We start from the raw sequence: 27428 nt of genomic DNA on the forward strand, positions 1-27428 counted from the left end.
CGCAGAAGTCTTCTGCGCAGGGAGGGTGTGGGCAGCGGAGTACCTGTACTCTCTCCGCTGGTCTCCGGCGAGGAGTCTTGGAGCCTCCTCTCCGATTCCCCCATCTGCCCCCCTTCTCCACTGGTGTTACGCTGATTTCCTTCCCCAGCAGATGGGCTGCCTCTCTCCCTACTGGGACCCTCTCCGGCATCCCTCTGGAGCCTTCCCTCCGCCTCTAGCTCCGATGGCAGTTCCCTGACAGTGATGTATTAAAATGAAATAAAAATATTAGAAAAAAGGGGGGGAAAGAAAATATGGACATCCTAAATAATAATAATAATACCCCGCTCATCTGACTGGGTTGCCCAAGCCGCTCTGAGTGGCTTCCAACATATACAAAAACACAATAAAACTTTAAACATTTTTTTTTAAACTTCCCTTCATGTGTCTTCTAAAGGTTGTATAGTTACTTCTCTCCTTTGCTTGGGGCTGGGGTCAAATAACTCCATGCCCTCCCACATTTCTCCCATGAAAATAAGGACATCCTACAGATGGCTTCAGCCCAGTATACCTGAAGGAACATCTCCTCCCCCATCGTTCAGCCTGGATGCTGAGGTCCAGCGCCAAGGGCCTTCTGGCGGTTCCCTCACTGTGAGAAGTGAAGTTACAGGGAACCAGGCAGAGGGCCTTCTCGGTAGTGGTGCCTGCCCTGTAGAGCGCCCTCCCACCAGATGTCAAGGAAATAAAAAACTATCTGACTATCTGACATCTGAAGGCAGCCCTGTTTAGGGAAGCTTTTAATGTTGATGTTTTGTCGCTTTATTATTATTATTATTATTATTATTATTATTATTATTATTCCGTTGGGAGCCGCCCAGAGTGGCTGAGGAAACCCAGCCAGATAGCCAGGGTATAAATAATAAATTATGGCTGTAATATAATTATTACTCAAAAGCAGAGCATTTCGGGATAAAATCAGAAACCCGGACGGCTTCTGTAAATCCAGGACTGTCCTGGAAAACAGGGTCTGCTTCTGCCATTTCCAGCAACTGAGATTCAAAAGCATAAAACCTCCACCATGGAGGCAAGGTATAGCCATCACGGCTGGTAGTCACCAATAGCCCTCTCCTCCGTGGATTTGTCCAATCGCCATTTAGCACCCTCTAGGTTAATCCCCTCGCTCTGAGTTTGCCCCACTCTCCTCGTCGTAAAACTGCCATGTGGATGATGCGCGCTGATCTCCGCCAAGAGGCTGGTGGGTGGACACCTGTAGGTTGCTGTTTTATGTGCTGAACTTTGGAAGAGCTGGAGAAGAATTATGATTCTGTGGTCTCTGAGTTGGCTGCACAAGCTGACTCGGGGGAAATCAGCGGCTGCTGCCATGACCGCCCACCCCCTACGTCCTGCATACAGCCCCACAAAGACCTCTCCACGGCCTTCAACCTCTTGACAGCAGCAACAAGCCAAACTGCACCATCTCACCACCCAGGCCCTTCACTTCCCATCAGAGCTGATTCGCTCCTTGTCCGGGTCAGACAAGGCCAACAGAGAATTGCCGTGCGTTAGCTCAGGGAATCTTAAACGTTGCTGTGTATTAAAAGTGCTCGGCGGGGGATTTATCTCTCCCCCTCGAACTCAACACCCACATCATATGATTGTTTATCTTAAATCCCCTCGGGTGTCTGACATTGAAATCGGCTTGGCGTGGGGGAGAGAACCGAAGGAAAAGGGGATGCCGTCACCAACGGGCGAGTGACTCTGGATTTATTTATTTTTATCATGCATGATAATGAACTGAATCCCCAATTCATGTTTGCTGCTTACAAGGCAGATTGGGGCCCGTCAGCTGGGTGTAGGAGGGTGTCGCAAAAAAAGAGGCAGGGAAAATCAATTTGGGATGTCAAGCAAGTTAGTTACACACACACACACACACACACACACACACACACACACACACATGTATCATCAAAGAAGGCCACTGAATTTTCAAGATTTGAAATGCGGGACCTACCCATCAATGGGGGGGGGGGAGAATTTGCTGCACCCTAACTCCCCTCCCAAGGAGTTTCAGTTGGTTAGGTCCAGGGGAGGAGTTGCTGTGGTCAGGTGGCTCATTTGAGCCAATTGGCATGGGGAGCATAGCTATTTAAGCCTGCTCCTCCCCCAAACTCTTCACTCCGACCCTTCCAGTGCCCTTCCAATATGCACTTCAAAGTTCCTTCCAATGTTTTTCACCTCACCTAGCATAGAGAAAGACTCCGCGTTTGTCAAGTTAAAAATGATTTACTTGCAAACTCTTCAAAGGTCAGATTTGTGTGCTTTTACATACAGCAGTCGGAAAACACAGGCAGTAAGACTTAGGTTAGTTCCAAAGTGGTGAACTTCCTAAATTTATTGTATAGGAGCACAAGGATGGCTTGCAGAAAGCCATATGGTCTGAGCTTGGAGCAACTAGCTCAGACCTCTTTACACGCCAGAGTTCACATTGTAGCCTGAGGGAAACAATAGGCTTGATTTCCTTCCTCCCAAGGTGAGGGGGATGACCTAGCTAAGCCTGGCAGGACAGCTCTCTCTATGGCATTAACCCCTTTGTGCATTAATCAGACAAGCATTTTAGTTATATGAGGCTGGTCACCCTACGCCCTCTGTCCCTCCATATGCAGTAAGGGCTCTGCTTGTTGCCTGTTCTGGGAGCTTAAGAGGAATTTTTTTGGTGAGCCTATAATTTATGGAACTCTCCTTTATTGCATACGTCATACTGCTGGGAGGTTTCTTTTGCTGGAGTGGCATTGTTTGATTGGCATAGTCCCATTTTTATGTTGTCTCAATTCTATTATACACTAATTACTTTTTAACTACACGCAGGTCTCGTTTTCTGCACACAATGCTTTCCCTAGAAACTGTTCATTAGGTGAGCGTTCACATAACAAGTTGGAGATTTCCATTGATTCCTATGGGGAAATTTCCAATATGTTCCTACAGAATTTTGATCCACGAAAAGAAGAAGAAGAAACCAGGAAAACCCAGAGAAACCCTCTGAAACCTTACTAAAATACAGATCGCTAAAGTTCTCAGCCAAGCAGCAAAAGGCAAACAAAGAAGTAAAAAATTCTGAATCTGCAGTGTGTATAGCAAAGTTGGGAGTACGAATTCCTCGTCTTCTGATAAGTGAATTTTCGCATTGTGAGTGTTAGGGAAACATGACCTATGTATATTATCTTTTATATGCTTTTAGCCTTCTGAACTTTATCTGTGCTTTATTTTTTGTAAGCTACCTTGACTACCCGTCTGGGGAAAAGGTTGGATAACAACAACGAAAACAACAATATTGCACAGCGTTGGACTAGATGACCCTTGTGATCTCTTCCAGATCTACTGTTCCGTGATTCCATTTTAACCAACCAGTATTTATCCATGCTTACATCTTTAGATTTTGTATGCTGCATGCCATCTTCCTGTACGTCTATGAAAGTATAGTCAATACATATTTCAATAAGCAAACTTTTTTTTTTGTAATGAAAAACAAGTTGGGGAGATGATATCAGTAAACATGGCCGCTTGCATTTGAATCACTGCTCTTGCCCTTGAAAATCCACACACACAACCCCCCCCCAGTAGAGTGACCTCATTTTTATGAACACTTCCAAGTCTGATGCAGAATTCTGAGGCCAAAATAAATACAAATCCAGATTGCAGAAGAGCAGAGGTCTCTCTCTCTCTCTCCCCTTCCTTTTAAAATAGAAGCACTACCAGGGGCAAACCAAGCCAAGATATCCGATGATTTTCTCCCGTCTTCCGCAGGCAGGTTGGCCCAGAATGAGTGGAGAGAGCAGCAGCCGGAGAAAGGGGAAGACAATCAGCTTCTCGGGCAGGGTTAAACTCCTGTCATTTCCCTCCACCTCCCGAAAAGACTTAATGGGTTTCTAGATAAATGGACCTACGGCTCCAGCAGCTGCCCAGGTGACCTGAAACTAAATGGCGTTTGACACAGACTGCTAATGCACAAGCTTATACTCTCTTTCCTTTTCTTTCTGTGCATTGGGTCAGTTCCACCACCACCCCTTCCGCCGTTGTTCATTCCATCTCTCCGCTACGTACCTAAATATGTCAAATTTAGGACCACCCCGCAAACATTCAGGTTGCTGGAGTTCTTTAATAATAATAATAATAATAATAATTATTATTATTATTATTATTATTATTATTATTATTATTATTTATTTGTACCCTGCCCATCTGGCTGGGTTTCCCCAGCCACTCTGGGAGTCTCCCAACAGAACAATAAAAACACAATAAAACATCAAATATTAAAAACGTCCTAAACAGGGCCGCCTTCAGATGTCTTCTAAAAGTCAGATACAGTGGTACCTCGGGTTAAGTACTTAAGTCGTTCCGGAGGTCCGTTCTTAACCTGAAACTGTTCTTAATCTGAAGCACCACTTTAGCTAATGGGGCCTCCTGCTGCTGCCGCGCCGCAGGAGCACGATTTCTGTTCTCATCCTGAAGCAAGGTTCTTAACCTGAAGCACTATTTCTGGGTTAGCGGAGTCTGTAACCTGAAGCGTATGTTACCTGAAGCGTATGTAACCCGAGGTACCACTGTAGTTGTTTATTTCCTTGACATCTGATGGGAGGGCGTTCTACAGGGCGGGCACCACCACCGAGAAGGCCCTCTGCCTGGTTCCCTGTAACCTCACTTCTTGCAGTGAGGGAACCTCCAGAAGGCCCTCGGCGCTGGATCTCAGTTTCCGGGCTGAACGATGGGGGGTGGAGATGCTCCTTCAGGTATACTGGGCCGAGGCCGTTTAGGGCTTTAAAGGTCAGCACCAACACTTTGAATTGTGCTCAGAAACGTACTTGGAGCTAACGTATGGTCTCGGCGGCCACTCCCAGTCACCAGTCTTTCAAGCTGGAAGATGCACTGCAGTCTTAAAAACCTTCTAAAGATCCTAGGCATGTTTCTTTGATAGCAATGTCCCACTAACTCAGTTTTATTCAGGAGCGAATCCCTTTAAATTAACAGGCTTCCGTTAGCCAGGCCCATTAACTTCAACAACTCCAGGTACAATTAAATGTTGAATATACACAACACCCTGTGGTTGGAAGGGATCCCAAGGGTTTTAATTATTATTAAAATTTGTATGCCATCCTATATCTGCAGATCTCAGGGCTGTTCACCGCATAAAAACACACTAAAAAAACACAAAATAATTAAAATATGTATGGCACCACCTACACTTTGGTACTCCCTGCCTATTCATAACAAGCGGGCGTCTTCGCCATATTCTGAAAGTTTTGAATTATTTGTTGTCCATTTTTATTGAGAATTTTATTGTTCTGTCCTTTGTGTAAACTGCTTTGAGTTTGTTTGTTCGTCTGTTTTACAATCAAACAGTGGGTGAATTTTACGAAACAAGGAAACAAATGAAAGGTGAAGCTCTCCAGGTGTGATTTTGGGGGCCGGTCACTCACTCTCAGCCTAACCTACTTCACAGGGTTGCTGGGAGGACAAAATGGGAAGGAGGGAGAAAGCCACTTCTGACGTAGAAGGAGGTGGGGTTGCGGGCTTCACCTTCCCACCATGCACGTGGGGGCTGGCTCTCAGCCTCCGCGCGATTGGGGGAATCCCGATCGCTTCATCCCCTGGCCAGCCAATCGGCTGGCCTGGGGGGGGGGGCGTGGCCTGCTCCATTTAATGCAGGGGTGGCCTGGGATCTTCCTCTTTGCTGCTTCCAGCTGCTCCAGTTTCCCGCCCTTTAAGGTTTTTTCCGTCTTTGACCTTGCTATGGACCTCGGTTGGTCGCCGTTAAGGGGCCTGGTAGGAATTTTTCCACTTGGCAAATTGGCACCAGCCACTTGGTTTTTTGCCTACCTCGTAGCAAATCGTCACAACTTCCTTGATATTGGCTGTTAGGCATATTTAAATACCTTTTTCAATTCATTATAAATCATTTCCCAGAAAGGTATTTAAATATACCTTTGTGAAGAAACCAGAGGCCTTTCTCTTGGGCATGGTCGGCCAATTGGTGTTAAAAAAGGATAGAACTTCCTTTATGTATGCTACAACAGCAGCAAGAATACTCATTGCAAAGTATTGGAAGACGCAAGATCTACCCACTCTGGAAGAATGGCAGACGAAAGAAGGGAGAAGAATCGGCAGAAGAAGAATGGAAGAGATTCAAAGACTATTTGCAAAAATATTGTAATATTAAGGAATACTGAGTGATGTTGGATTGAAATTAAGGGGTTATCAGCTGTAATGGTACAAAAGAATATGAAAAAATAGTTCTTTTTTTGTATATAAGTAAAAGTATAAGTTACAATAATTTAAGAAGATGGATAGAAAATAAGGCTTTTAGCTGTAATGCTATGAGATAAGGATTTGCTGGATGAACAATTTGAACTGGAATACAAGAAGGGGAGGTATGAGGATGTCAGGGAAATATGTTATTGAAAAATAAGACATGAAATTTATGTGTTTTTAATATTTTTTCTTTTTAATTTTTTTCCTTTTTTTTCCTTGGTTTGTATAAAATGGAAAATCTTAATAAATATCTTCTTAAAAAAAAAAGATATTGGCTGTTAGGCATTGGTATTGGTATTGTTATGTAGATGGAAGGGGGGAGGAAGCGCCATCACCTGCCCCGCATATTGAAGGGTAGTCCGATAAAGGATTCCGGAGGGCGTGGCCCTGTCCGAAGCCTATGGAGGTGAGGGCCCAAGGCATGCCCCCGAGCGGTGACCCTGGGGGAGTTCCGAGTTGATGTGCATCAGCAGGACTCCCCCTACTGGTGGTTAACCCTTCCCGGACTTCAAGCGAACAGGCTGAAGCCGGATAGTCGGTTAGGACCAATGCCTGAGCCAATACCGCTCATCACCTGTAACCAATAAAGTCGTGGCCATATTTAGCCCATTAACCTTAAATATCTGTGTCATGTGTCTTTATTTCCACTGGGGGGAGGTGGGAACTCGCCACGCAACTACATTTACCACCTTGAGCTCCTTAGAGGTGATATAGCAACAGAGCGAGTAAATAATGATGAAAACTCTCACAAAACAAACCGAAACAGCAGCTCAAGGGGACTTTTGGGGTGGGGTGGGGGGGATGAAGGAGGATTGGCTCGCTTACCCGGTACCACACTATTTCCCGCATCCTGCCATCCGTCTTGAAGTTGCATTTCAAAGTGACGGCATCCCCAACCACCACAGGTGGGAGCGGCTCGATGCTGACCGTCAGGTAACCTGGGGCACAAGAAAAGATGGAAGAAGACAGGTGAGAATGCGAGAACCACCTTGAAAGGTTTCTGCTCTCTCTCGGGAGCTCTTGACGTCGGTGGGCTGCCGGAAACTCAGTTGCCCCCCAGAATGAAAACCACATAAGATTTGCGGTTGTCGCTTTAGTGTAAAAATGTGTGGAGTTGACCATTATCTGAAAAACAACAACAACACATAAATTACTTGGTGGCCAAGGCTTGGGGGACAAGGAAAGAATTTGGCCTTTGTAAGAACAGGATGCTAGGCTAGATGGACCCCTTTGGGCCTGACCAAGAGGCTCTTATTAATTTTATTTATATACTGCCCTATACCTGGGGGTCTCAGGGCGGTTCACCCACTGCAACACAATACCTCCTCAGCTTAGCTCCCCGTAGCCCAAGTCAGGGCCATATTTAGGTTTGGTGAGGCCCTTAGCTACTGAAGGCAATGGGGCCCTTTATATGTCCAGCTGTCCTTTGTCAACAACAAATTGTCGCTGTTTTTTGTGTTGAATATTTTAGGGAGCAGGCTAGCAGGCGGTGCCCATTACTTACATCAAAGGAGCCTACCCAACACAAAACACTGTTGCTGCATGTAGGTTTTATTTTATTTGTTGTTTATCTTGTGTTTTAGAAATGTACATCCATTTTTCCCCCTTTAGATTTTTTTGGGGCCCCCAAGAGAGTGGAGCCCTAAGCTTGTTTAGCTTATACAGTGGTACCTCGGGTTAAGAACTTAATTCATTCTGGAGGTCCGTTCTTAACCTGAAACTGTTCTTAACCTGAGGTACCACTTTAGCTAATGGGGCCTCCCACTGCCGCCGCGCAATTTCTGTTCTCATCCTGAAGCAAAGTTCTTAACCCGAGGTACTATATCTGGATTAGCGGAGTCTGTAACCTGAAGCGTCTGTAACCTGAAGCGTCTGTAACCCGAGGTACCACTGTATGTAAATCTGGCACTGGCCCAGGTACATAACTGCCTCTGCACCAAGCCAGCCCCTACAACATTTTCCAAAGGACTCAGCAAGATTAATTAAGAAGCGAGAGAAAACACAGATCACTGATTTAAAAAAGAAAAAAGAATTAGCCCCCAGCTGCCACTGTTCGCTCTCCCCGCCGCCTCCCACCAACATCCATTCCTCTCATTGCGTCCAGTGCCGGACGCCGGATCCTTCATTAACTTGATGCTTCATTACTCCAAACAGCTCCATCCGTCTCACTCCCCTCTCAGTGAGGACGGTTATGCCTCGCCTATTAAGATACATTTAGCAAAATAAGCTGCGATATTTAAGAATTAGACATGGCCATGGGAGGGATTTATTGCCGGAGATCTGTCTCCATCAAGACGTGTTAGATGCTCCAGTAGTGCTATAAAAGGCTGGGGAAAGAGATATCCCACAGATTCTGTCAGAGAGTCTCGGGCGCTGCTGAGGAGCAGATTCAAGAAGACGAACAGAGACCCTCGGGGAACAGGTGGTGGGGCTCAGAGCTTCCCAGTCCCCATGGGGAAGGTGCTTACTGGGAGACAAGACTGATCTCACTGACAGTTTTCCTTAAGGCGACAATGCTAATGGTTAATTCAAGTGGTTTTTTTTTTAAATAACATCACCCATTGGTTCATGAAAAAGGAAGAGGCATTTGAAAATTATCCGAGGGGAAGTCAGACGCTTGGGTCCACCTAGCTCAGTATTCTCTACACTGACTGGCAAGCAATGGCTCTCCAGGGTTTGAGGCAGAGGGGTGTCATGATTTGAACCTGGGGCCTTCTGCTTGCAAGGCAGATACTCTGCGGCTGACCTACGGCCCTTCCCATTTCAGTGACGTTCTTGTGGGCAATGAAGCAGGTGCTTGCTGCATTTGTCTTATGGTCAAAGGGGCTGAGAGGTGTTTGGGAGCGACCTTCCACTCTACATCTCACTGGTGATCCCAGTGAGAAACTGGGCAGAGGTCAGGGATGATGAGAGTTACAGCAGAGCAACACCCGGAGAATAGGAAATCTCCTATCCCTGCATTAAAAGAAGGCAGAGTTGTGATGGTGGGAATATTCAAGGTAGCAGGAGAGGATATATTGTTTATTAATATCCTTCCTAACTTGTGCTAGCAAGTTCCTTTACTTAGCAGAGTTTACATTTCCCTTCTGTCGCACAGCAGAAAACTGGTTGAAAACTTCTGTGAGTTTCTTAAGACAATACACAATTCAAGCTGGCTTGTCCAAATTGAAATGTGTTCTAATATTTTCCTGGCTAAAGGTAAAGGTATCACTGACCATTAGGTTGAGTCATGGACGACTCGGGTTGCGGTGCTCATCTTGCTTTACTGGCCGAGGGAGCCGGCGTTTGTCCACAGCCAGCTTCTGGGTCATGTGGCCAGCATGACTAAGCCGCTTCTGGTGAACCAGAGCAGTGCACAGAAACGCCGTTTACCTTCCCACCGGAGTGGTACCTATTTATCTACTTGCACTTTGACGTGCTTTCAAACTGCTAGGTGGGCAGGAGCTGGGACCGAGCAACGGGAGCTCACCCCATCGCGGGGATTCGAACCGCCGACATTCCGATCGGCAAGCCCTAGGCTCTGTGGTTTAGACCACAGCACCACATGGACTGCTAGCATGCAGTCACTAGGTTTGTATATGTTTGAAACTTTAAGCCTAAAGCCTGCCTTCAGGGATCACACTGTGCTCTGCTGTGTAGCTTTCTTTTTACTGCTTATGAATGAGACTGTGGTGTCTTTATTCTTTTAGGAGGGATTCAAGGGGTCCTAACCAGGAAAATGGACGCGGGTGGTGATGTACCTCGGGTTAAGTACTTAATTCGTTCCAGAGGTCCATTCTTAACCTGAAACTGTTCTTAACCTGAAGCACCACTTTAGCTAATGGGGCCTCCTGCTGCTGCCGCACCGCTGGAGCATGATTTCTGTTCTCATCCTGAAGCAAAGTTCTTAACCCGAGGTACTATTCCTGGGTTAGCGGAGTCTGTAACCTGAAGTGTATGTAACCCGAAGTACCACTGTACCTGACATTTAGAAGACATCTGAAGGCTGTTCCCTGTTCTGGGAAGTTTTTAATGTGTGACGTTTTAATGTATTTTTTATCTTTGTTGGAAGCCGCCCAGAGTGACTGGGGAAGCCCAGCCAGATGGGCGGGCTATAAATAATAAATTATGATGATGATGATGATGATGATGATGATGATGATGATGATTCTGGCCCCTCCCAAAGGTTGCTCTGGTAGGCTAGGCATGGGGGAAGGAAGGTTAAGTGGGAAGCAGTTGGGTTTTAAAAATAAAATAAAATAAAATAAAATAAAATAAAATAAAATAAAATATAAAATAAAATAAAATAAAATAAAATAAAATAAAATAAAATAAAATAAAATAAAATAAATAAAATAAAATAAAATAAATAAAATAAAATAAAATAAAATAAAATAAAATAAAATAAAATAAAATAAAATAAAATAAAATAAAATAAAATAAATAAAATAGTTTTTCCAGTGAAGGGCCCAAGTTGCCAGCGCGACTCTTGACAGCTCTGGAAAAGCACCTTGAGGGAAATGCATTATGAATTACAGACAAGGCAATCATCTCTTTGCCACTTCCCTTTGGCCTGCCTGGTGAGTGGCTGGGATTGCAGAGCGAAGGGAAGGCAAAAGGTTTTTATCTCTTTTTCAGAGCGGGCAAGAGACCCATAACAAGGCCCTTGTAATCAACAACATAGTAGCAAATTCTGCCTTGGTCAGACTCCACCTGAAATCCTGCATCTAGTTCTGGGCACCCCAGTATAAGAAGGATATCGACAAATCGGAATGTGTACAGAGGAGGGCGACTGAGGTGATCAAGGGCATGAAAACCAAGCTTGGTGGGGAACAGGTGAGAGTGTCTGCGTATGTTTAGCCTAGAGAAGAGAAGGCTGAGAGGTGATACGAGAGCCATCTTCAAATATCTGAAGGTCTGTCTCATGAGTATAGCTGTCAACTTACAGATTTGAAAATAAGGGACCAGCAGCCTCGGAAATAAGGGATCAGCAGCCAAAATAAGGGATTTTCCGGGCACAGGTATGTTCAGCTTCTGAGCTCCTCCGAGTCAAAGGCAGAAAGCCCAGCCAGCAGCCAAACGAAGCCTCAAGCGGTGGTTCCCACAGCGCAGGAACCCGGCAAAGGGGATGCAGCAAGGAAAACCACCGCTGGGAAGCGATGAGCAAAGGCGAGTCCCCAGGCAACGGGGCCGATTTGATTGGCACAAGGCATGCAAGCTCCACCCCCCCCGTCGTTCTTAGACTCCTTATTCGGTGAGAAATGCAGCCAAGCAACACAGTTGGAACCTCCCTCCTCCCTGGCCGGCAGGGAGGGAGGGAGAGGAGCTGCTTTCTTTGAAACCCGGGAAATTTAAGGGACATCATCAACAAGGGACAGCACCGGGACACGGCGCTGGGATAAGGGAGTTTCCCGCCAAATAAGGGACGGTTGACAGCTATGCTCATGAGAGATGGAGTAGGCTTGATTTCTCCTGTTCCAGAGGGGAGGGCCTGAATGAATGGATAAAAGGAAGGAGATTCCAGGAGCTGCTCAAGAGTGCAATGGACTTCCTTGGACTCTCCTTTATTGGAGGTTTTTAAACAAAGGCTGGATTGCCATCTGCCATGGTTGCGTCAGTTGAGATTCCTAAATTGCAGGGAGTTGGACTAGATGCCTCTTGGTGTCCCTTCCAGCTCTCAATTTTTGATTATAAATTCAGAAGTGCAGGGTCCCTCCACGATTGTGACAGCCGTGCTCCCTTGCGGCCACGCTCCCATTCTAAGATGATACAACCATAATTAGGGATCTGCTGTCACCAATCAGTGCAGATCTCCACTTGTTGCCTTTCAGCTAGATGTATTATTTTTCTGGACACATACACGGGCAAATGATTTGGAGTTCTTGAATATTTTCCTTTTTCCTGTGCTATCCTTGAAGCACAATTGTGCATAACAGGATTTGCACTTCATTATATTGAAAATGACGCACCTTGCATTTCCTGGGTTCCTAAACACTCAGCATTGAAACATACAGAACAACAACTCCTCCATAGAACACCATGCACTTTCTCAAGAGTGACCCTAGAGCCCATCTTCAGTAGCTGACTCACCTCCTTCCTCCTCGATTGTCTCCAGTCAACACAAAGCATAAGGCAACTTCTACTTAGTGGCTGAAAAACTCCCCTTTCCACTAAGCTGAATGGCTTTGAAAGATGATCGGGCAAATTTCTGGAGCAGAAGGCTATCAATGCTTATGAGCCAAACTAGCTATGTTCTGCCTCTCATAAGCATCTGGGTTGGCCACTGTGAGAACAGGATGCTGGACTACATGGGTCAGATCCAGCAAGCTTTTCACATTGCTGTTATGGGTTTGGAGGAAGGGAGATCCAACCTTCCTTTTCAAAAGTGCCAAAACTTTCATGGAGAGGTAGGTAAAGATAAAGGGACCCCTGACCATTAGGTCCAGTCGTGGCCGACTCTGGGGTTGCGGCGCGCATCTCACTTTATTGGCCGAGGGAGCCGGTGTACAGCTTCCTGGTCATGTGGCCAGCATGACTAAGCTGCTTCTGGCGAACCAAAGCAGCACACGGAAACGCCGTTTACCTTCCTGCCGGAGTGGTACCTATTTATCTACTTGCACTTTGACATGCTTTTGAACTGCTAGGTTGGCAGGAGCAGGGACCGAGCAACGGGAGCTCACCCCGTCGTGGGAATTTGAACCGCCAACCTTCTGATTGGCAAGTCCCAGGCTCTGTGGTTTAACCCACAGCGCTACCCGCGTCCTGGAGAGGTATCAAACAGTTTTTACGAATCCTGAATACTAAGGAGACAGCAAGTAAACACACAGCTAATACGATCTCACTTGGCGGGAGGAGAGAATCTGTCTGCCCCACTCTGCCAGGAAGTCCTCTTAGACCTGTACCCTCCCTGGTAACCCCATCATCCTGTTGAAAAGCAAATTGGCTCTCTTGTCATCGTAATCCATGATGGAACCTCAACAGGGCTTATTTCTGAGAGATCCCACTTCACTCTCCGCAATTTCCATCTCCGCACCGAGGTAATGACACGGGAGCAGGCAACAGAGGCGTTCTTTGAGAAATGTAAATAATTTCTTAATGGAACTGTCATGGGGCGGGGGCGGGGGGAGGGAAAGAAAGCTCAGATTAATGCATGGCAAAGAATAAGAGGTTGGAAGAGGAACGGGTTCTTACAGAGAGAGGGCACCTGGAGAAGGGTGCAGGGAGAGGTGAGCGATGGAACAAACACATTCTAGGCTGCTCGTTGGCCAAGGGGCATGTCTGTTCACAAAGATAGGATAATGAGGGGTGTTGGGTCCTTCCATTTTAAAAATAACCATCTTGATAGAGTTTAAAAGTCCAGGTTGAAAAGCTGTCTGCCTCACCTGATGAAGGGGAATGTAGCGACTCTCCTACGAAGGCAAGGTTGCAGCATCTGGGGCTTTTTAGCTGAGGAAAGGTGAGGAAGAGGCGACGTGATCAATGTTTATAAAACTCTGTGTGGCATGGAAAGAGCGGACACGGAAAAGTTTTTCTCCCTCTCTCATAACACTAGGACTCAGGGGCTTCCAATGAAGCTAAATACTCGAAGATTCAGGACAGATAAAATGGACTTCTTCATGCAGCAGGGAGTGGAACTGCGGAACTCACTTCCACAGGAGGTAATCATTAGCCACCAACTTGGATGGCATTAGAGGAGGAGAAGACAAATTCAAAGAGGAGAGAGCTCTCAGTGGCTATTGAGGGGAGAGTTGCTCTTGCAACTTGCTTGCTGGTTTTACATGGGCATCTGGGTGGCCACTGTGAGAATGACCACTCCCCGCATAAAACGGGGGGCGCCCTTTGTGTGGATCTGGATCTGGAGCGGCTGCATCAACACAGGCTTGGCTTCGCCTTCCCCCAGGTGGGATACCTGGAGGTCTCCGCCTACCTCAGTCAGTTGTCCAATCCCGCCTGGGGGAAGCGTTGCCAAGGAGACCAGGCCAGGTAGGGGAGGGACCACCTGCCCACACAATAGAGGGAGGATCTTACCTGGAAATCCTCACTTGGCTTCAGAGCTTCTCCTACCCTACCCACCCTCAGTTAAGTCTTATTTTGCAGGTTAACTTTTCTTCACAGGTATGTAGGCGCTGCTACGTCAAGGTCGCTGTTAAAGGGCCGGAAAGGAATTCCCCTGCATTGGCAGGTTTTGCCTTTCCCGTAGCAAAACGTCACAACTTTGGCGGTATCAGGCCTTGGGCAGAATCCTTTAGTCTATCTTCCTCTTTGCAGCGGCGATACCAGGGTTCCCCGTTAAAGGGGTTTCTTAGGGGAGGCTTTGACCGTACGCCGAGAGGTCGTCATTGGTCTCCCCTGTGGGGGCGGCGTAACAGGGGCGGCTATCTCTGCTTGAACATATGTTCTCCAGAGCCGGCCCATCCCCCCCCCCACTGCATAACCCTGATGTTCCCTAGGTCCCCGGCAGTGGACTGGGGAGGGATAACACCCAATGCCTGAGCCAAGGTCTACCCACATCTGAAATATAATAAAGTTGTGGCCAATTTGATCCCATAGCACGTTGTCTTGAGGCGTTATTCCACATGACGGGGGGGGGTGCCCGGGGATTGGGGGACTCCACCTGTCCATGCAAAAGGGTGCTGGTCCATATGGGTCCATACTGGCCCATCCATTTAGGCTCTTCTTACATGCTTATGCTCTTAACCTTCAGCCCCTGCTGCTTTCCAGACAACAGATCCCATCATCCCTGGCCACTGGTCTATGCTGGTTGGAGTTGTAGTTCAACAATATATTGAAGGCCACAGACTGTCCAACCCTAAACTAGACCTTTACTTCCCCTAGATACTTCTACCATAACATCACTTGCTTTCATTGCCCTCCATCGCAACTCTGACCATCACTTTTCTTTGCTGCCCTTAGCTATTTCTGTCAGAATTCTGCCTTCATTTAATTCATGGGTAGAGAAAACCACAACTGAACCACAACTCCCATCACCACCCCTGACCATCAGCCAAGCTAATTTTAAGGAAACAGGGCCTTTCAAGTTAGTCCTCATCAACTTGCCAAGTAGCATGTTGGACTGCTAGACTCCTGTCAATCCCCTTCTCCAGAACAGAAGCACACAGGCTGAATCCCAGCCAGATATCCCTCAGGCTTTCATGAATGGCCAAGTTTCCGCCATGCCTTCCAAGGAACTCTGGCACTGAAAGGTGTTGGGTAGATAAGATGCAGGAGGGGAAGAAAGAAAAAATAACCTGCTTTCCATTCATATCCAATATTTGTTTACGTGTCTTCTTTCAGCACAAAAATTACTGCTCCAGCTCCAGTGACAGACCTTTTTCATTAACTGCCCACAAGCCTGGGATCCCTGGTGGCATTGACACCAACCAATCAGGGAAGAGCTTCAAAGCCTTTAAGGCACAGAAGCCTGATTCTGGCAGGAAGGCTATCTGTGAATGACAGGCGAGGGACAGTTTTATGACAGCCTCCAGAATGCCCAACTGGGACTGTCTGGTTGGCACACAGCAGGGCCTTTTTGGGGGTGGTTCCCTTGTTGTTAAATGTCCTCCCAAGTGACTTCTGGGAGGAATTTGAAAGCAATCCTGTTTACCCAGTCATTGGACAGCTGGGTAAAACTGTTCCTGGAAACCCGGTAATCATTGGGTGGAAGAATGTTGCGAACTGTGATTCCTTTAAGAATGTTTTAAAACAAAGTGCTTTTTAAATGTTTTTAATTGTAACTGTTTATAGAATGTTTCAGCTGTTTTAGAATTATTTTGGTTTTAATTGTGTTTGCTTGCTACACCACTGGTTGAATGGCCACCTGCCAGGGCATCTGTACCTGGGATTCCTGCACCTCAGTGGGTTGGGCGAATTAACCCTTGGGGGTTGCCTTCCAAACTATGATTCTTCCTCAGTGAGTCCTGGACCAGAGCAACAGATGGGTGAATGAGAAAACACGATGCAATGGTGAAGAGAAGCAGCAGTTCCAGGGGGCTCTTATTCTTAGCAGGGTCCCTGGTGGGAAATAGACGCCCAGTACAGATGCCTGCTTCAGACCATATTCAGATGGTGACAGCAGCCACAAAATTAAAAGACGCCTGCTTCTTAGGAGAAAAGCAATGACAAACCTAGACAGCATCTTAAAAAGTAGAGACATCACCTTGCCAACAAAGGTCCGTATAGTTAAAGCTATGGTTTTCCCAGTAGTGATGTATGGAAGTGAGAGCTGGACCATAAAGAAGGCTGATCGCCGAAGAATTGATGCTTTTGAGTTATGGTGCTGGAGGAGACTCTTGAGAGTCCCATGGACTGCAAGAAGATCAAACGTATCCATTCTTAAAGAAATCAGCCCTGAGTGCTCACTGGAAGGACAGATTGTGAAGCTGAGGCTCCAATATTTTGGCCACCTCATGAGAAGAGAAGACTCCCTGGAAAAGACCCTGATGTTGGGAAAGATGGAGGGCACAAGGAGAAGGGGACGACAGAGGATGAGATGGTTGGATAGTGTGTTCGAAGCTACCAGCATGAGTTTGACCAAACTGTGGGAGGCAGTGGAAGACAGAAGTGCCTGGCGTGCTCTGGTCCATGGAGTCACGAAGAGTCGGACACGACTAAACGACTAAACAACAACAACAACAACACAGATGCCCGCTATGACTGCCTTCAAAACAAGAAGCCTAACAAGAAATCCAAAGCATATTATTCCTACACTGGTGGAATTTTTAGATCTATATTTTTGTTAACACCAAACCCTGTGACTCGTGGAGGCAGTCAGGGGAAAAAAATATAGAATCTCGTGCACTCTATTCTCGATTTCACACCCCTGCAATGCTCGGCTGGGAGAGAAAGCGTTTAGCTCAGGCTGATTGCGGTGGATACAGACAGCAGCTTTTGCTTATTTCTCCTCTCCACCACCCTCCCTTTATCTGAGAAAGTGCCAAAATGCCCAAGGGGGGGGTCTGAAACAAATTGCTTACCTACTGGATTGGCCAGACGGACAAGTTGTCTTCCAAGACAAACTAGCCCAGAAGAGAAAATATTGGGGAAAGAAAGAAAGCTTGGTCAGTGGCCAGATCTGCTTCCTCTAGGTGCAAATATTTCATTTTTCCTCCCCATCCCTTTCTTTTTTCAGTGATCCTCTAGATACCTTCTCATCAAATTTGGTAAACTCATGGCAGAGAAGGCCTACTGAAAGGATATTGTCCAGAATAGCTAAATTAGAGGTGGAGACTTTCTTGCACTTGGAGTAAGTATCATGCAAGAGAGAAGAGTGCTCTCATGCTTGGGTCCTGGTTTTGCAGCTTCACATGTGGACATCTGGACTAGGTGGGCCCCAATTTGCCCTGATCAAGCATGACTCTTCTTCTTATGCTTTTAAAATACAGACTCCAGACCCTCCAAGTGTCCCTATTTTCCAGGGACAGTCCTGGATTTACAGAAGCCATCCCGGTTTCTGATCTGATCCCGGAAGGTCCCGCTTTTCCCCAGTGGCGTAGCGTGGGTTGTCAGCACCCGGGGCAAGGCAAGTAATTTGCGCCCCCTAACCCGTGGATTTGCCCTAACCCCAGATGTTGCGCCCGGTGCGGCCGGCCCCCCCTGCACCCCCACGCTACGCCACTGGATGTCCCTATTTTCATCACAGAAATGTTGGAGCTTTGCGACCCCCGAGCCAAGGAGATAAGTAACTAGACAAGCCTTAGAAAATATCTGAAGGCAGCCCCTGTATAATGTTTAATGTCTTATTAAGGTTTTATATACAGTGGTACCTCGGGTTAAGTACTTAATTTGTTCTGGAGGTCCGTTCTTAACCTGAAACTGTTCTTGACCTGAAGCACCACTTTAGCTAATGAGACCTCCTGCTTCTGCCGCGCCACCGGAGCATGATTTCTGTTCTCATCCTGAAACAAAGTTCTTAACCTGAGGTACTATTTCTGGGTTAGCAGAGTCTCTAACCTGAAGCGTATGTAACCTGAAGCGTCTGTAACCTGAGGTACCACTGTATTTTGGAAGCTGCCCAAAGTGGTTGGGGCAATCCAGACAGATGGGTGGGGTGTAAATAATAAAAACCCCATGATGATAATGATGGAATAGGATGCTCCTATTTTCATTGAGGAAATTTTGGAGGGTATGGTTTTGGGGCTTCACATTTGGGTATCTGGTTGGCTACTGTGAGAACAGGAGGCGGGGCTAGCATGATCCAGCAAGACTCATTTGATGCTCTTAAAATACAGATTCTGAGCCTTTAGCCTCATCATCACATCCCTCCTTTTCATAGCACCCATCCTGTTATCAACATTAAAGAAGTATCACATAGTAGCAGCAGTAACATGTACCTGCGGCAGTAACAAGTATTTTTGCACCCCAGAGAGGAGAGATACAGACAAAACTCCCCCCACTTTTTTTTAAAAAAGCCCACAGTTTCCCTCCCAAACTTGCAAACCTCAACAATCGCAGGCTTTTAATCAGCTGCTGATAACCCCCAACCCCAGCGCACCACCCCGGCAGAATTGGAAAAGCAGGCATCTTATCCAGCCCAGGCGCTTGGATCCACAATGAATAAGCTGAGCTGACGGGGAGTCTTATCAGAGTAAGCAGAGCAACTCAGGAGGGCCCAGACATGGCTGATATTTGCCGGCTCTGTTTTTTTTTTTTTTTTTAAAAGCAGCCTGCATGTTAATGAAATGTCGAGATCCAACAGAGTGAAGGCTTGCTTGCTTGTTGTTGATGCAGATAAACAGCAGCGATTGGAAGAAAGTATGCAGCCCGGGTGAAATTGCCAGTTTGGCAACAACGGGAACCGGGGAGTGGGAGATAACACACAGATTGTGTTCCATACTCTATCTGTGTGTGTGTGTGTGTGTGATATTGGGATCCACACAGTGCCAGGCTAACCTGAGGAATTCCTTTTTAAAAACTCCTTCTACCAATTGTGCTTTTAGTAAAAGCTGGAGGTTTCTCAGGAACTGCTTGCTGGCCTTGCCAGAATTCCCACCACCGCTTGCCGCGATATATCAGCAATTGCTTCAGAAATGCCGGCCGATTCATAAAGCAACGCCCTTGCTCTGAAATGGCTCTGCCCTCAGTGACATCGGCAGGTTGCCAAGCCTGATTGGTGGCATAGCGTTGCGATAATCAGGCAGGAAGTTGAAGTGGCTCACATGTTGGTCTCTTGTCTCTTATCATCATCCTGGGAAAAAAGTGACGAGTGGGGTGCCGCAGGGTTCTGTCCTGGGCCTGTTGCTGTTCAATGTCTTTATAAACGACTTGGAAGAGGGAATTGAGGGGTCGCTCATCCAATCTGTAGATGGCACTGTGATAGGAATTTTGAGGTCTTAGATGTTAAATGTTCATAAGTGTACCAACCAAGCACGTACATAGATCAGCACAGGAAGACTAACCTGGAACCATTTTGATTCCTAAACTGAGCAAATGTTTTCTTTGCAAGGTCAAAGTGGGAAACCTCCCCATTGTCTCTTTCCTCACAAATCCTGTCTTAAGGGTATGTCTGTGTTTGAATAGGGTGTGAGCCTGTGGCATGGCCCAGGAACTAAGTATTTATCATTACAAAAGACTGGCCAGGCTCCCCAGGCAATCCAATCTAGTAAGCAGCGTATCCAATCAAGTAACCTGCCAGACAGGAGATAAACAACGACAGGAGAAAAGCAATATTCAAATTTCTGTTTTAGACCGCCTTTCCTGTGATGTAGGTATGATGTATCTGAGGGGTGGTCTTAGGTTACCCCCCTTCTGTGATGTATGTATGATGTATCTGGGGGGGTGGTCTTAGGTTACACCCCTTCTGTGATGTATGCATGATGTATCTGGGGGTGGTCTTGATCTACAGGGTGGCAATTTGAAAAGTCCATATAAGGCCTTGTTCTGGGTTTCTCCTCCCTCCTGTGTGTGGTGAGTGAGGACCCTGTTGCAACAGATCAATAAAGATCAGGCTTACTATCTGCTTTGCTTCTCAATATTCTCTGGTTGGCCTCTGTTATTTTCTTCTACCAATAGGGAACCTATGTAAGGACTCTATATGGGCTCTTGGGTACCCCGTAAGGGAAAAGGGCAGATTTTGTTTACAACAGCACCAAACCGGGAGGGATAGCTAATGCTTCAAGAGACAGAATCAGGATTCAAGACGAACTCAACAGATGGGAGAGCTAGGAACAAACTAACAAAAGGCATTTCAATCAGGACAAATTTCAGGTTCTGTACTTGGGCAGGAAAGAGAAGCTGCACAAATATAAGACTGGGGACACCTGGCTTACTAGCAGTACTTGTGAAAAGCATCTAGGGATCTTAGCGGAACATGAGGCAGCAAGCTGATGCCATAGCAAAACAAAACAAAACAAAACAAAAAGTTTTAGTAAAAAAAAAAAACCCGCTGTGAGGAGAGGGTGGGAAGTCAATATATGAAACAATGTAATTATTGGATTTGAAGATTGTTGTGAAAATCTTTGAAAAATATAATTAAAAAATTATATAGAAAAAAGAAGCAATTTCTTCTATCTGTCCTGAATCTCCCAATATTCCGCTTCATTTCATGGCAAATCAAAAAAATCAGATATAATCCAAAGGGGCTCTGTTTGTGTCTGTAGAAGCCAATATTCTCCATCTTCATTTTGCCTCTGCTCCTCCCTTTTAAAGAATACACACACACACACAAAGAGAGAGAGAGAGAGAGAGAGAGAGAGAGAGAGAGAGAGAGAGAGAGAGAGAGAGAGAGACTCTAATCTCTCCAGCTATTGATAGTTATCTGGTCCAGCGCAAGAGCAAAAGAGACGCTTGTGTCAAACATTGAAAAACGGCTCCTCAAACCGCCTCTCTCCATTCTGAAAAGAAGGTGACGTCTCCCTGAGCATACAAATCACTCTGTGTTCCAGGGCCCTCGATTCAGTTCGGTGGGCGGGCGGGCTGGCATGTGTTTGGACTGCAAAAGATTCCCTACCCAGACCACGCCAAGGTCACCTGCATGAGGGACTTTGCAGCACGGCTGAGAGGGCACCACGATGCATTTGGAGGAATGGCGTCATGTTACTAGGGACAGATGAACCTGTCAGTTGTGCTTTCTCATTTTCAGAATCATAGAACTGTAGAGTTGCAATGGAGCCCGAGAGTCATTTAGTCCAACGCCCTGCAATGAAGGAATCTCAGCTAAAAAATCCTCGACAGATGGCCAACCAAACATTGCTTAAACACCTCCAGGGAAGGAGAGTTCACCACCTTCTGAGGGAGACCGTTCCCACTGTTGAACAGCTATTACAGTCAGAAAGTTCTTCCTGATGTTTAGTTCTTGTATCTTGAAGTCATTGGTTCAAGTTCTACCCTCTGTAGCAGGAGAAAACAAGCTTGCTCCATCTTCCATGTGACAGCCTTTGAGATATTTAAAGATGGCTATCATATCCCCTCTCAGTGTCTTCTTTTCCAGGTTAAACAGCTCCTTCAACTGTTCCTCATAAGTCTTGGTTTCCAGACCCTTGATCATCTTGGTTGCCCTCTTCTGCAAACCTTCCAGCTTGTCAGTATCATTCTTAACTTGTGGTGCCCAGAACTGGACACAGTATTCCAGATGTGGTCTGACCAAGGCAGAATAGAGTGGTACTATTGCTTCCCTTGATTTGGACATTAGACTTCTGCTGATGCAACCTAGAATAGCATTAGATTTTGTTGCTGCAGCATCACACTGCTGACGCACATTAAGCTTGTGGTCTACTAACATCCCTAGATCCTTTTCACATGCACTACTGGCAAGCCAGGTCTCCCCCATCTTATACTTGTGCAGCTGGTTCTTCCTGCCCAAATGCAGAACCTTACATTTGTCCCTATTGAAATTGGTTTTGTTATTTTGGGCCCAGTTCTCCAATCTGTTAAGGTGATTTTGAATCCCGATTCCGTCTTCTGCAGATTCTGACACCCTCTCAGGTTGGCTGCCATATTTCCTCTCAGTCTTCTCTTTTCCAGGCTAAGTATACCCAGCTCCTTCAACCGTTCCTCATCAGGCTTGGTTTCCAGACCCTTAATGAACATCAGAAGAGGCTGCTGGATCAAGTTAGCAGTCCATCTAGTCCACTATCTTGTTCTCACACTGGGAAACCAGATGCCAGAAGCAGGATCTGAGCACAAGAACCTTCTGCGCTCCTTTGGTTTCCAACAACTGGAGTGCAGAAGTATTACTACATCTGATCATGGAGGCAGAACATACCCACTGTGGCTAGTATTCATTGACAGCCTTTTTCCAAGCTTAAGTCCAGTGCTCCTTATTTTCACATCAATTTGCATTTTTTAAAAAATAAAAAAGTTGTAATGAACAATCACCAGCAGTTTAGGGCAAATTTCTTCTAATATAATGCATTTCCTCCCTGTTATTTTACTAATATATTTGTTTTTGTAAACATTGCTTGCCTGGAGAACTGTATTGCAAAATTCAGAGAAGTGAATGTCCATGTGAAAATTCAGCACAATTTTCTGCTAAGATGCATGTTCTACAGTGCAGCGAACCCCCTTGGACAATGGTGGATTCTCCTTCACTGCAGGTTCTTAAGCAGAGGTTGGATGGCCATAGACGCTGTAGTTGAGATTCCTGCATTGCAAGGGGTTAGATTAGATGACACTTGTGTGGGATGTGAGGTATAAGTAACAGTCAAGTGCAACATTCCTTGTTTTCCTAGAGTGGACACACAGGGGAATGTTTCCTCCTGGCTGGGACATACTTCCTTTGCACGTGACTAGAGGTGGGTGTGACCTTACCTGTCCAGGTAGCAGAAGGACAAGGCATGCAGCCACACTCCCTCTCTTTGACTTCCTCCGTTGTTGGAGCAGTTTTATAGCTGGAAATACTCTGTTGACTTCCAGCCAACAGAGGGCACAGGGATTATCCCCATATGGGATAAATCCACATGTATATACTTTGTAACTAAGTCTGCCTTCAGTGATCCAACTGTGAACTGATGGCGTGAGTAAACTTCTTTTATATACTTAATAAACTTTATAAACTTTAAACAAGAGTGTGGTGTGTTTATTCTTTTAAGAAGGATACAGTCATACCTCGGGTTACAGATGCTTTGGGTTGCGCAATTTTGGGTTGTGCACCGCACCAAACCCAGAAGTATCGGAACAGGTTACTTCCAGGTATTGGCACTTGCGCAGAAGCGCTAAATCGTGCTTTGCACATGCACAGAAGTGCCGAATTGCGACTCGTGTGGGTTGCGAACGCTGCGGGTTGCAAACGTGCCTCCTGCACAGATCACTTTCGCAACCCGAGTGTCCACTGTATAAGGGAACTTACCAGGAACCTAATAGTGAGAGGCTTGCACAAGCCTGCAACCAGCTACCTGCCGTGTGTTTAAAGGAGGAATGTCAAACTCTGCTAAGTAAAGGAACTTGCTAGCCCAAGTTAGGAAGGATATTAATAAACAATATATCCTTTCCTGCTTCCCTGAACATTCCCACACCTTGAGGGTCCCGTCCTACTCTATGATTCTATTATTCCAGACGGTCTCACCCTCTGTGTCATCATCAGTTTGAGATGCCTTGTCATAGCTGTTTGATTTCTTTTCCTCCTGCCAAATCCTCAAAAGTTTATAATTGACTAACAAGTTTATAATTAGTCAACCAATTAACCAATTAATGTGTGACCTTTCTACCATAGTTCATCTTTTACAAGTCTTCCTTCTGTAGTACAGACACATGCTAGGAAACTGTCTGATGCTGAGTCAGACCCTTGGATCATCTAATATTCTCTGCACTAACAGGGAGGGACACAGGTAGGGGAAATACGTAGCCCTACCTAGAGATGCTGTAGACTGAAGCTGGGGCCTTTCCCCTTGCAAATGACCTACAGCCCTTTCTTGCAAAAAGAAAGCAAGGTTCCAGTCCTCAGGTCTTGCAAAGCCAATTTAAATAGGGACGCAGGAAGCTTCTTTTTTCAGACCATTGGTCTCAGTACTGCCTACACTGACTGGCAGTGATGCTCCTGGATTTCAGGCAAGGAAGGTCTCCCGTTCTTAGCTGGAAATGCTGCTACAGATTGAAACTGTGACCTTCTGCCACTGAGTTATGGTACTTGCTTAGGACACAGAACCCAGAAAGATGCCGTATGCAGAGTCAGATCCATGAGTCTTATATAGATTAGTGCTGCCTAAACTGATCTCCACCGGGCCTCCTGTGTCCAGTCCTGGGCACCAAAGTTTAAGAAGCATATTGCTGAGGTGGAACATGACAACTAAGATGACGAAGGGTCTGGAACCCAAGTCTTATTAGGAACAATTTAGGGAGTTGGGTATGTTTAACCTGGAGAATAAAAGTTTGAAAGGTACGATACGATAATCTTTATTGTCATTGTCCCATACAGAACAACGAAATTGAAAATTTACACCAGACATTCAGAAACCAACAAGCCTGCTATCCCAGCTATCCCAGCCCGGTTAGCCCCCTAAAAACTCTGATACCCCATAATTAAATACAATATACTCCCATAGAGACTGCCTTACTCTGTGTTTAAAACCAAAATCACAATTTGAATAGAAACTGTTTCTCAGGCGGCTAGTCCTAGTCTTTATAACCCTGTACCTTCTTCCAGAAAGCAGAAGCTAGAAGAGATCATTTCCGGGGTGCGCACTATCCTGCGCTATCTCTGCAGCTTTCTTATGGCACCTGGAAGCATAGATTTGATCCAAGGTGGGAAGAGTGCACCCAATTATTCTCTCCGCAGTCTTTACAACCCTGGACAGCATTGTTTTTTCCCTGACCGTGCAGCTCCCAAACCACACACAGAGACCGTAAGTTAATACACTCTCAACAGTACAATGGTAAAATGCCATCAACAAGTCCTTTGAGAGATTATTTTTCTGAAGGATCCTCAGAAAATATAACCTCTGCTGTGCTCTCTTCATCAGGTCTCTGCTGTTTTCTCCCCAGGTTAGGTCATCTCTCAACTCCATTCTTCAAGCTCTTCAAATACCCGAAGGACTGTCCCATGGAAGATGGAGCAAGCTTGTTTCCTGCTGCTCCAAAGGTCCTATTGCTGTAGGACCAATCACACTGCTACATTCTGAATCCTATTGTTCTATGACCAATCAGACTGCTGTATTCTGAATCCTATTGTTCTAGGACCAATCACACTGCTACATTCTGAATCCTATTGTTCTAAGACCAATCAGACTGCGGTATTCTGAATCCTTTGTTCTAGGACCAATCAGACTGCTGCATTTTGGATCCTATTCAACTCAGTACATAACAGGTAGTACCAAAACTGATGGACTCAACATGCAAGAAAAGTGGTTCCAACCAAACATTAGGAAGAACTTTCTGAGGATGAGAGCTGCTTGATAGTGGAACACACCGCCCCATAAGTCTCCTGGTGGACTCTCCTTCGCTGGAGGTTTTTAAATGGAAGTTGGATGGTCCCCTGTCCTCTCTTGTGGTTCCCAGCAACTGGTCTTCAGAAGCATTGCTGCCTTGAACTGTGGAGGCAGAGCATAGCCCTCATGGCTAATGGCCATCAATTTCCCTCTCCTCCGTGAAATTGGTGGCCTCCACTGCCTTCTTGGGAAGAGACAGCCTTCCCTCAATGTATAAGGGTTTATGCATGCAGAGAAAAAGGACAAGAAAGGGTGTGCTTTGGATTTTGGGTGTGTTTGCCCTGCACCTGTGACTAAAACATATGAGAGTGAGTCAGCAAGCATGAGAGAGTGACTCGGCACAATCTAAAGTAGAAATGCACTTGGGTTTGAAGCAAGTTTGGCAGAGCCTAATCTGTGCTGGGACACTGCAGGGGGCTGTACACTGCTGGGAAGACTGTACATTACAAATGTATGTAAGCTATGAGCTGTGGAAACACATTATGCTGTCAGTAAAGGGACTAGCCCTACCCAGAACCCGTCTGGTGTTTTTCTGTTCCATTGGCCCACTCTGCTGGCATGTTGAATAGGCGCTCAGTGTGGGGTATCCAGAAAGAGCAGGCAAGCCCAACATTTCTTGTTTGCTAGAATGGGCACTCAGCACAATGGGGATCCGACAGGGATTGGGGTGTCTTGCCCATAGAGGCAAGTAGCGCAGGGTGCCAGGGCGCCAAGTTCTGTAGGGCGCCAGGGAAGAGGTGGCCTCCTGGCATCAACTTGCTGCCCTCGCCTGCCTCCGCCATGCTGTGCCAAAGCAGTGCTGCGCCCGGAGCCTCCACCTGCCATGGCCACTGTGGCACGGGCACCAGGAAAGAGGCAGAGGCTGGGCGCAGTGCCTCCTGGCATCAGCTTGCCACCCTCACCCGCCTCGTTGAAGCAGCGCCGCGCCCGGAGTCTTTGCCTCTTCCCCACTGGAGGAGCCGCCCTCCAGCCGCTGCCCGCCTCCTCCAGCCCCACAAAGCTGTAAAAAGGTCTGGGAACTCTGGGAAATGGGGGGGGCGCCAGAGGGATCTTTGCACCACAGCGCCAGATATACTCCCTGAACAGGGACGACTTCTGTCCTCCCGGTGGGAGCCACTTCCCCCTGGGTGCGGCCAGGTAGATGGGTGTAACTCATCTAAAAAGGCTGGTCACATCCTCATTTTTCTCTCTTACTCCATCCTGCTTGCTCGCCATCGCCATGCGCTTTCTACCACTGCATCTCTACAGAGATGTAGAGACTTGTTGAGTCTGAGGTCAGAAGACTCAGACTCCATCATCCTTAGATATACAGATGTACCTGTAGCTGCAACCTAAGCCTGCCTCCAGGTTGCTACTGCATGGGAACTGTGAATAAACTCTATTTTATTCTAAGACAACTGTTTTTCTGCTACTGTTGTTTTGAAGGGGGGGAGGGGAATGCACCAGCAATGCACCAAGGCATCCTGGATTGCTTCCCCCAAAAGGCTGTAACCAGCTGAATCCTCATTTTGCCACAAAAGGGGTGCACTCTGCTAAACTCACAAACACCTGTACAGTAGGGTAATATCTAGCTAATATAGCCTCTCCTAGTGGCTATACACATACCTACACTCTGCACATGCCCCTACACCGTCTGCATGCAAGGACCAGTGCTCTGGCTTTGAGCTGTGTCCCTTCATCAGACAGCACATTGCCACATGCTCAATGCAAACTTATGGGTGTTGCTCCAGCAATGGAACAGGGAAGCAAAGATAGACAAACTCCCCCTCTCTCTCTTTGTCAGAGTGCCTAATGTTGTTGACATTTGGGCTT

The 27428-nt window shown here is 46.4% G+C and overlaps 1 protein-coding gene across 1 annotated transcript in view; it reads right to left on the reverse strand.

The window, feature by feature from the left end:
• The window catches only part of IGSF21 (immunoglobin superfamily member 21), a 231592-nt gene that overhangs the window by 143034 nt on the left and 61130 nt on the right, over window positions 1-27428 (reverse strand). The window contains exon 2 of the mRNA XM_083628788.1: window positions 7108-7220. Within this exon, the coding sequence (XP_083484914.1) occupies window positions 7108-7220 (113 nt within the window). The remainder of the gene's footprint in view (window positions 1-7107; window positions 7221-27428) is intronic.

The sequence above is a fragment of the Podarcis filfolensis genome, assembly GCF_964270895.1.
Source record: "Podarcis filfolensis genome assembly, chromosome: 8".
Taxonomy (NCBI): domain Eukaryota; kingdom Metazoa; phylum Chordata; class Lepidosauria; order Squamata; family Lacertidae; genus Podarcis; species Podarcis filfolensis.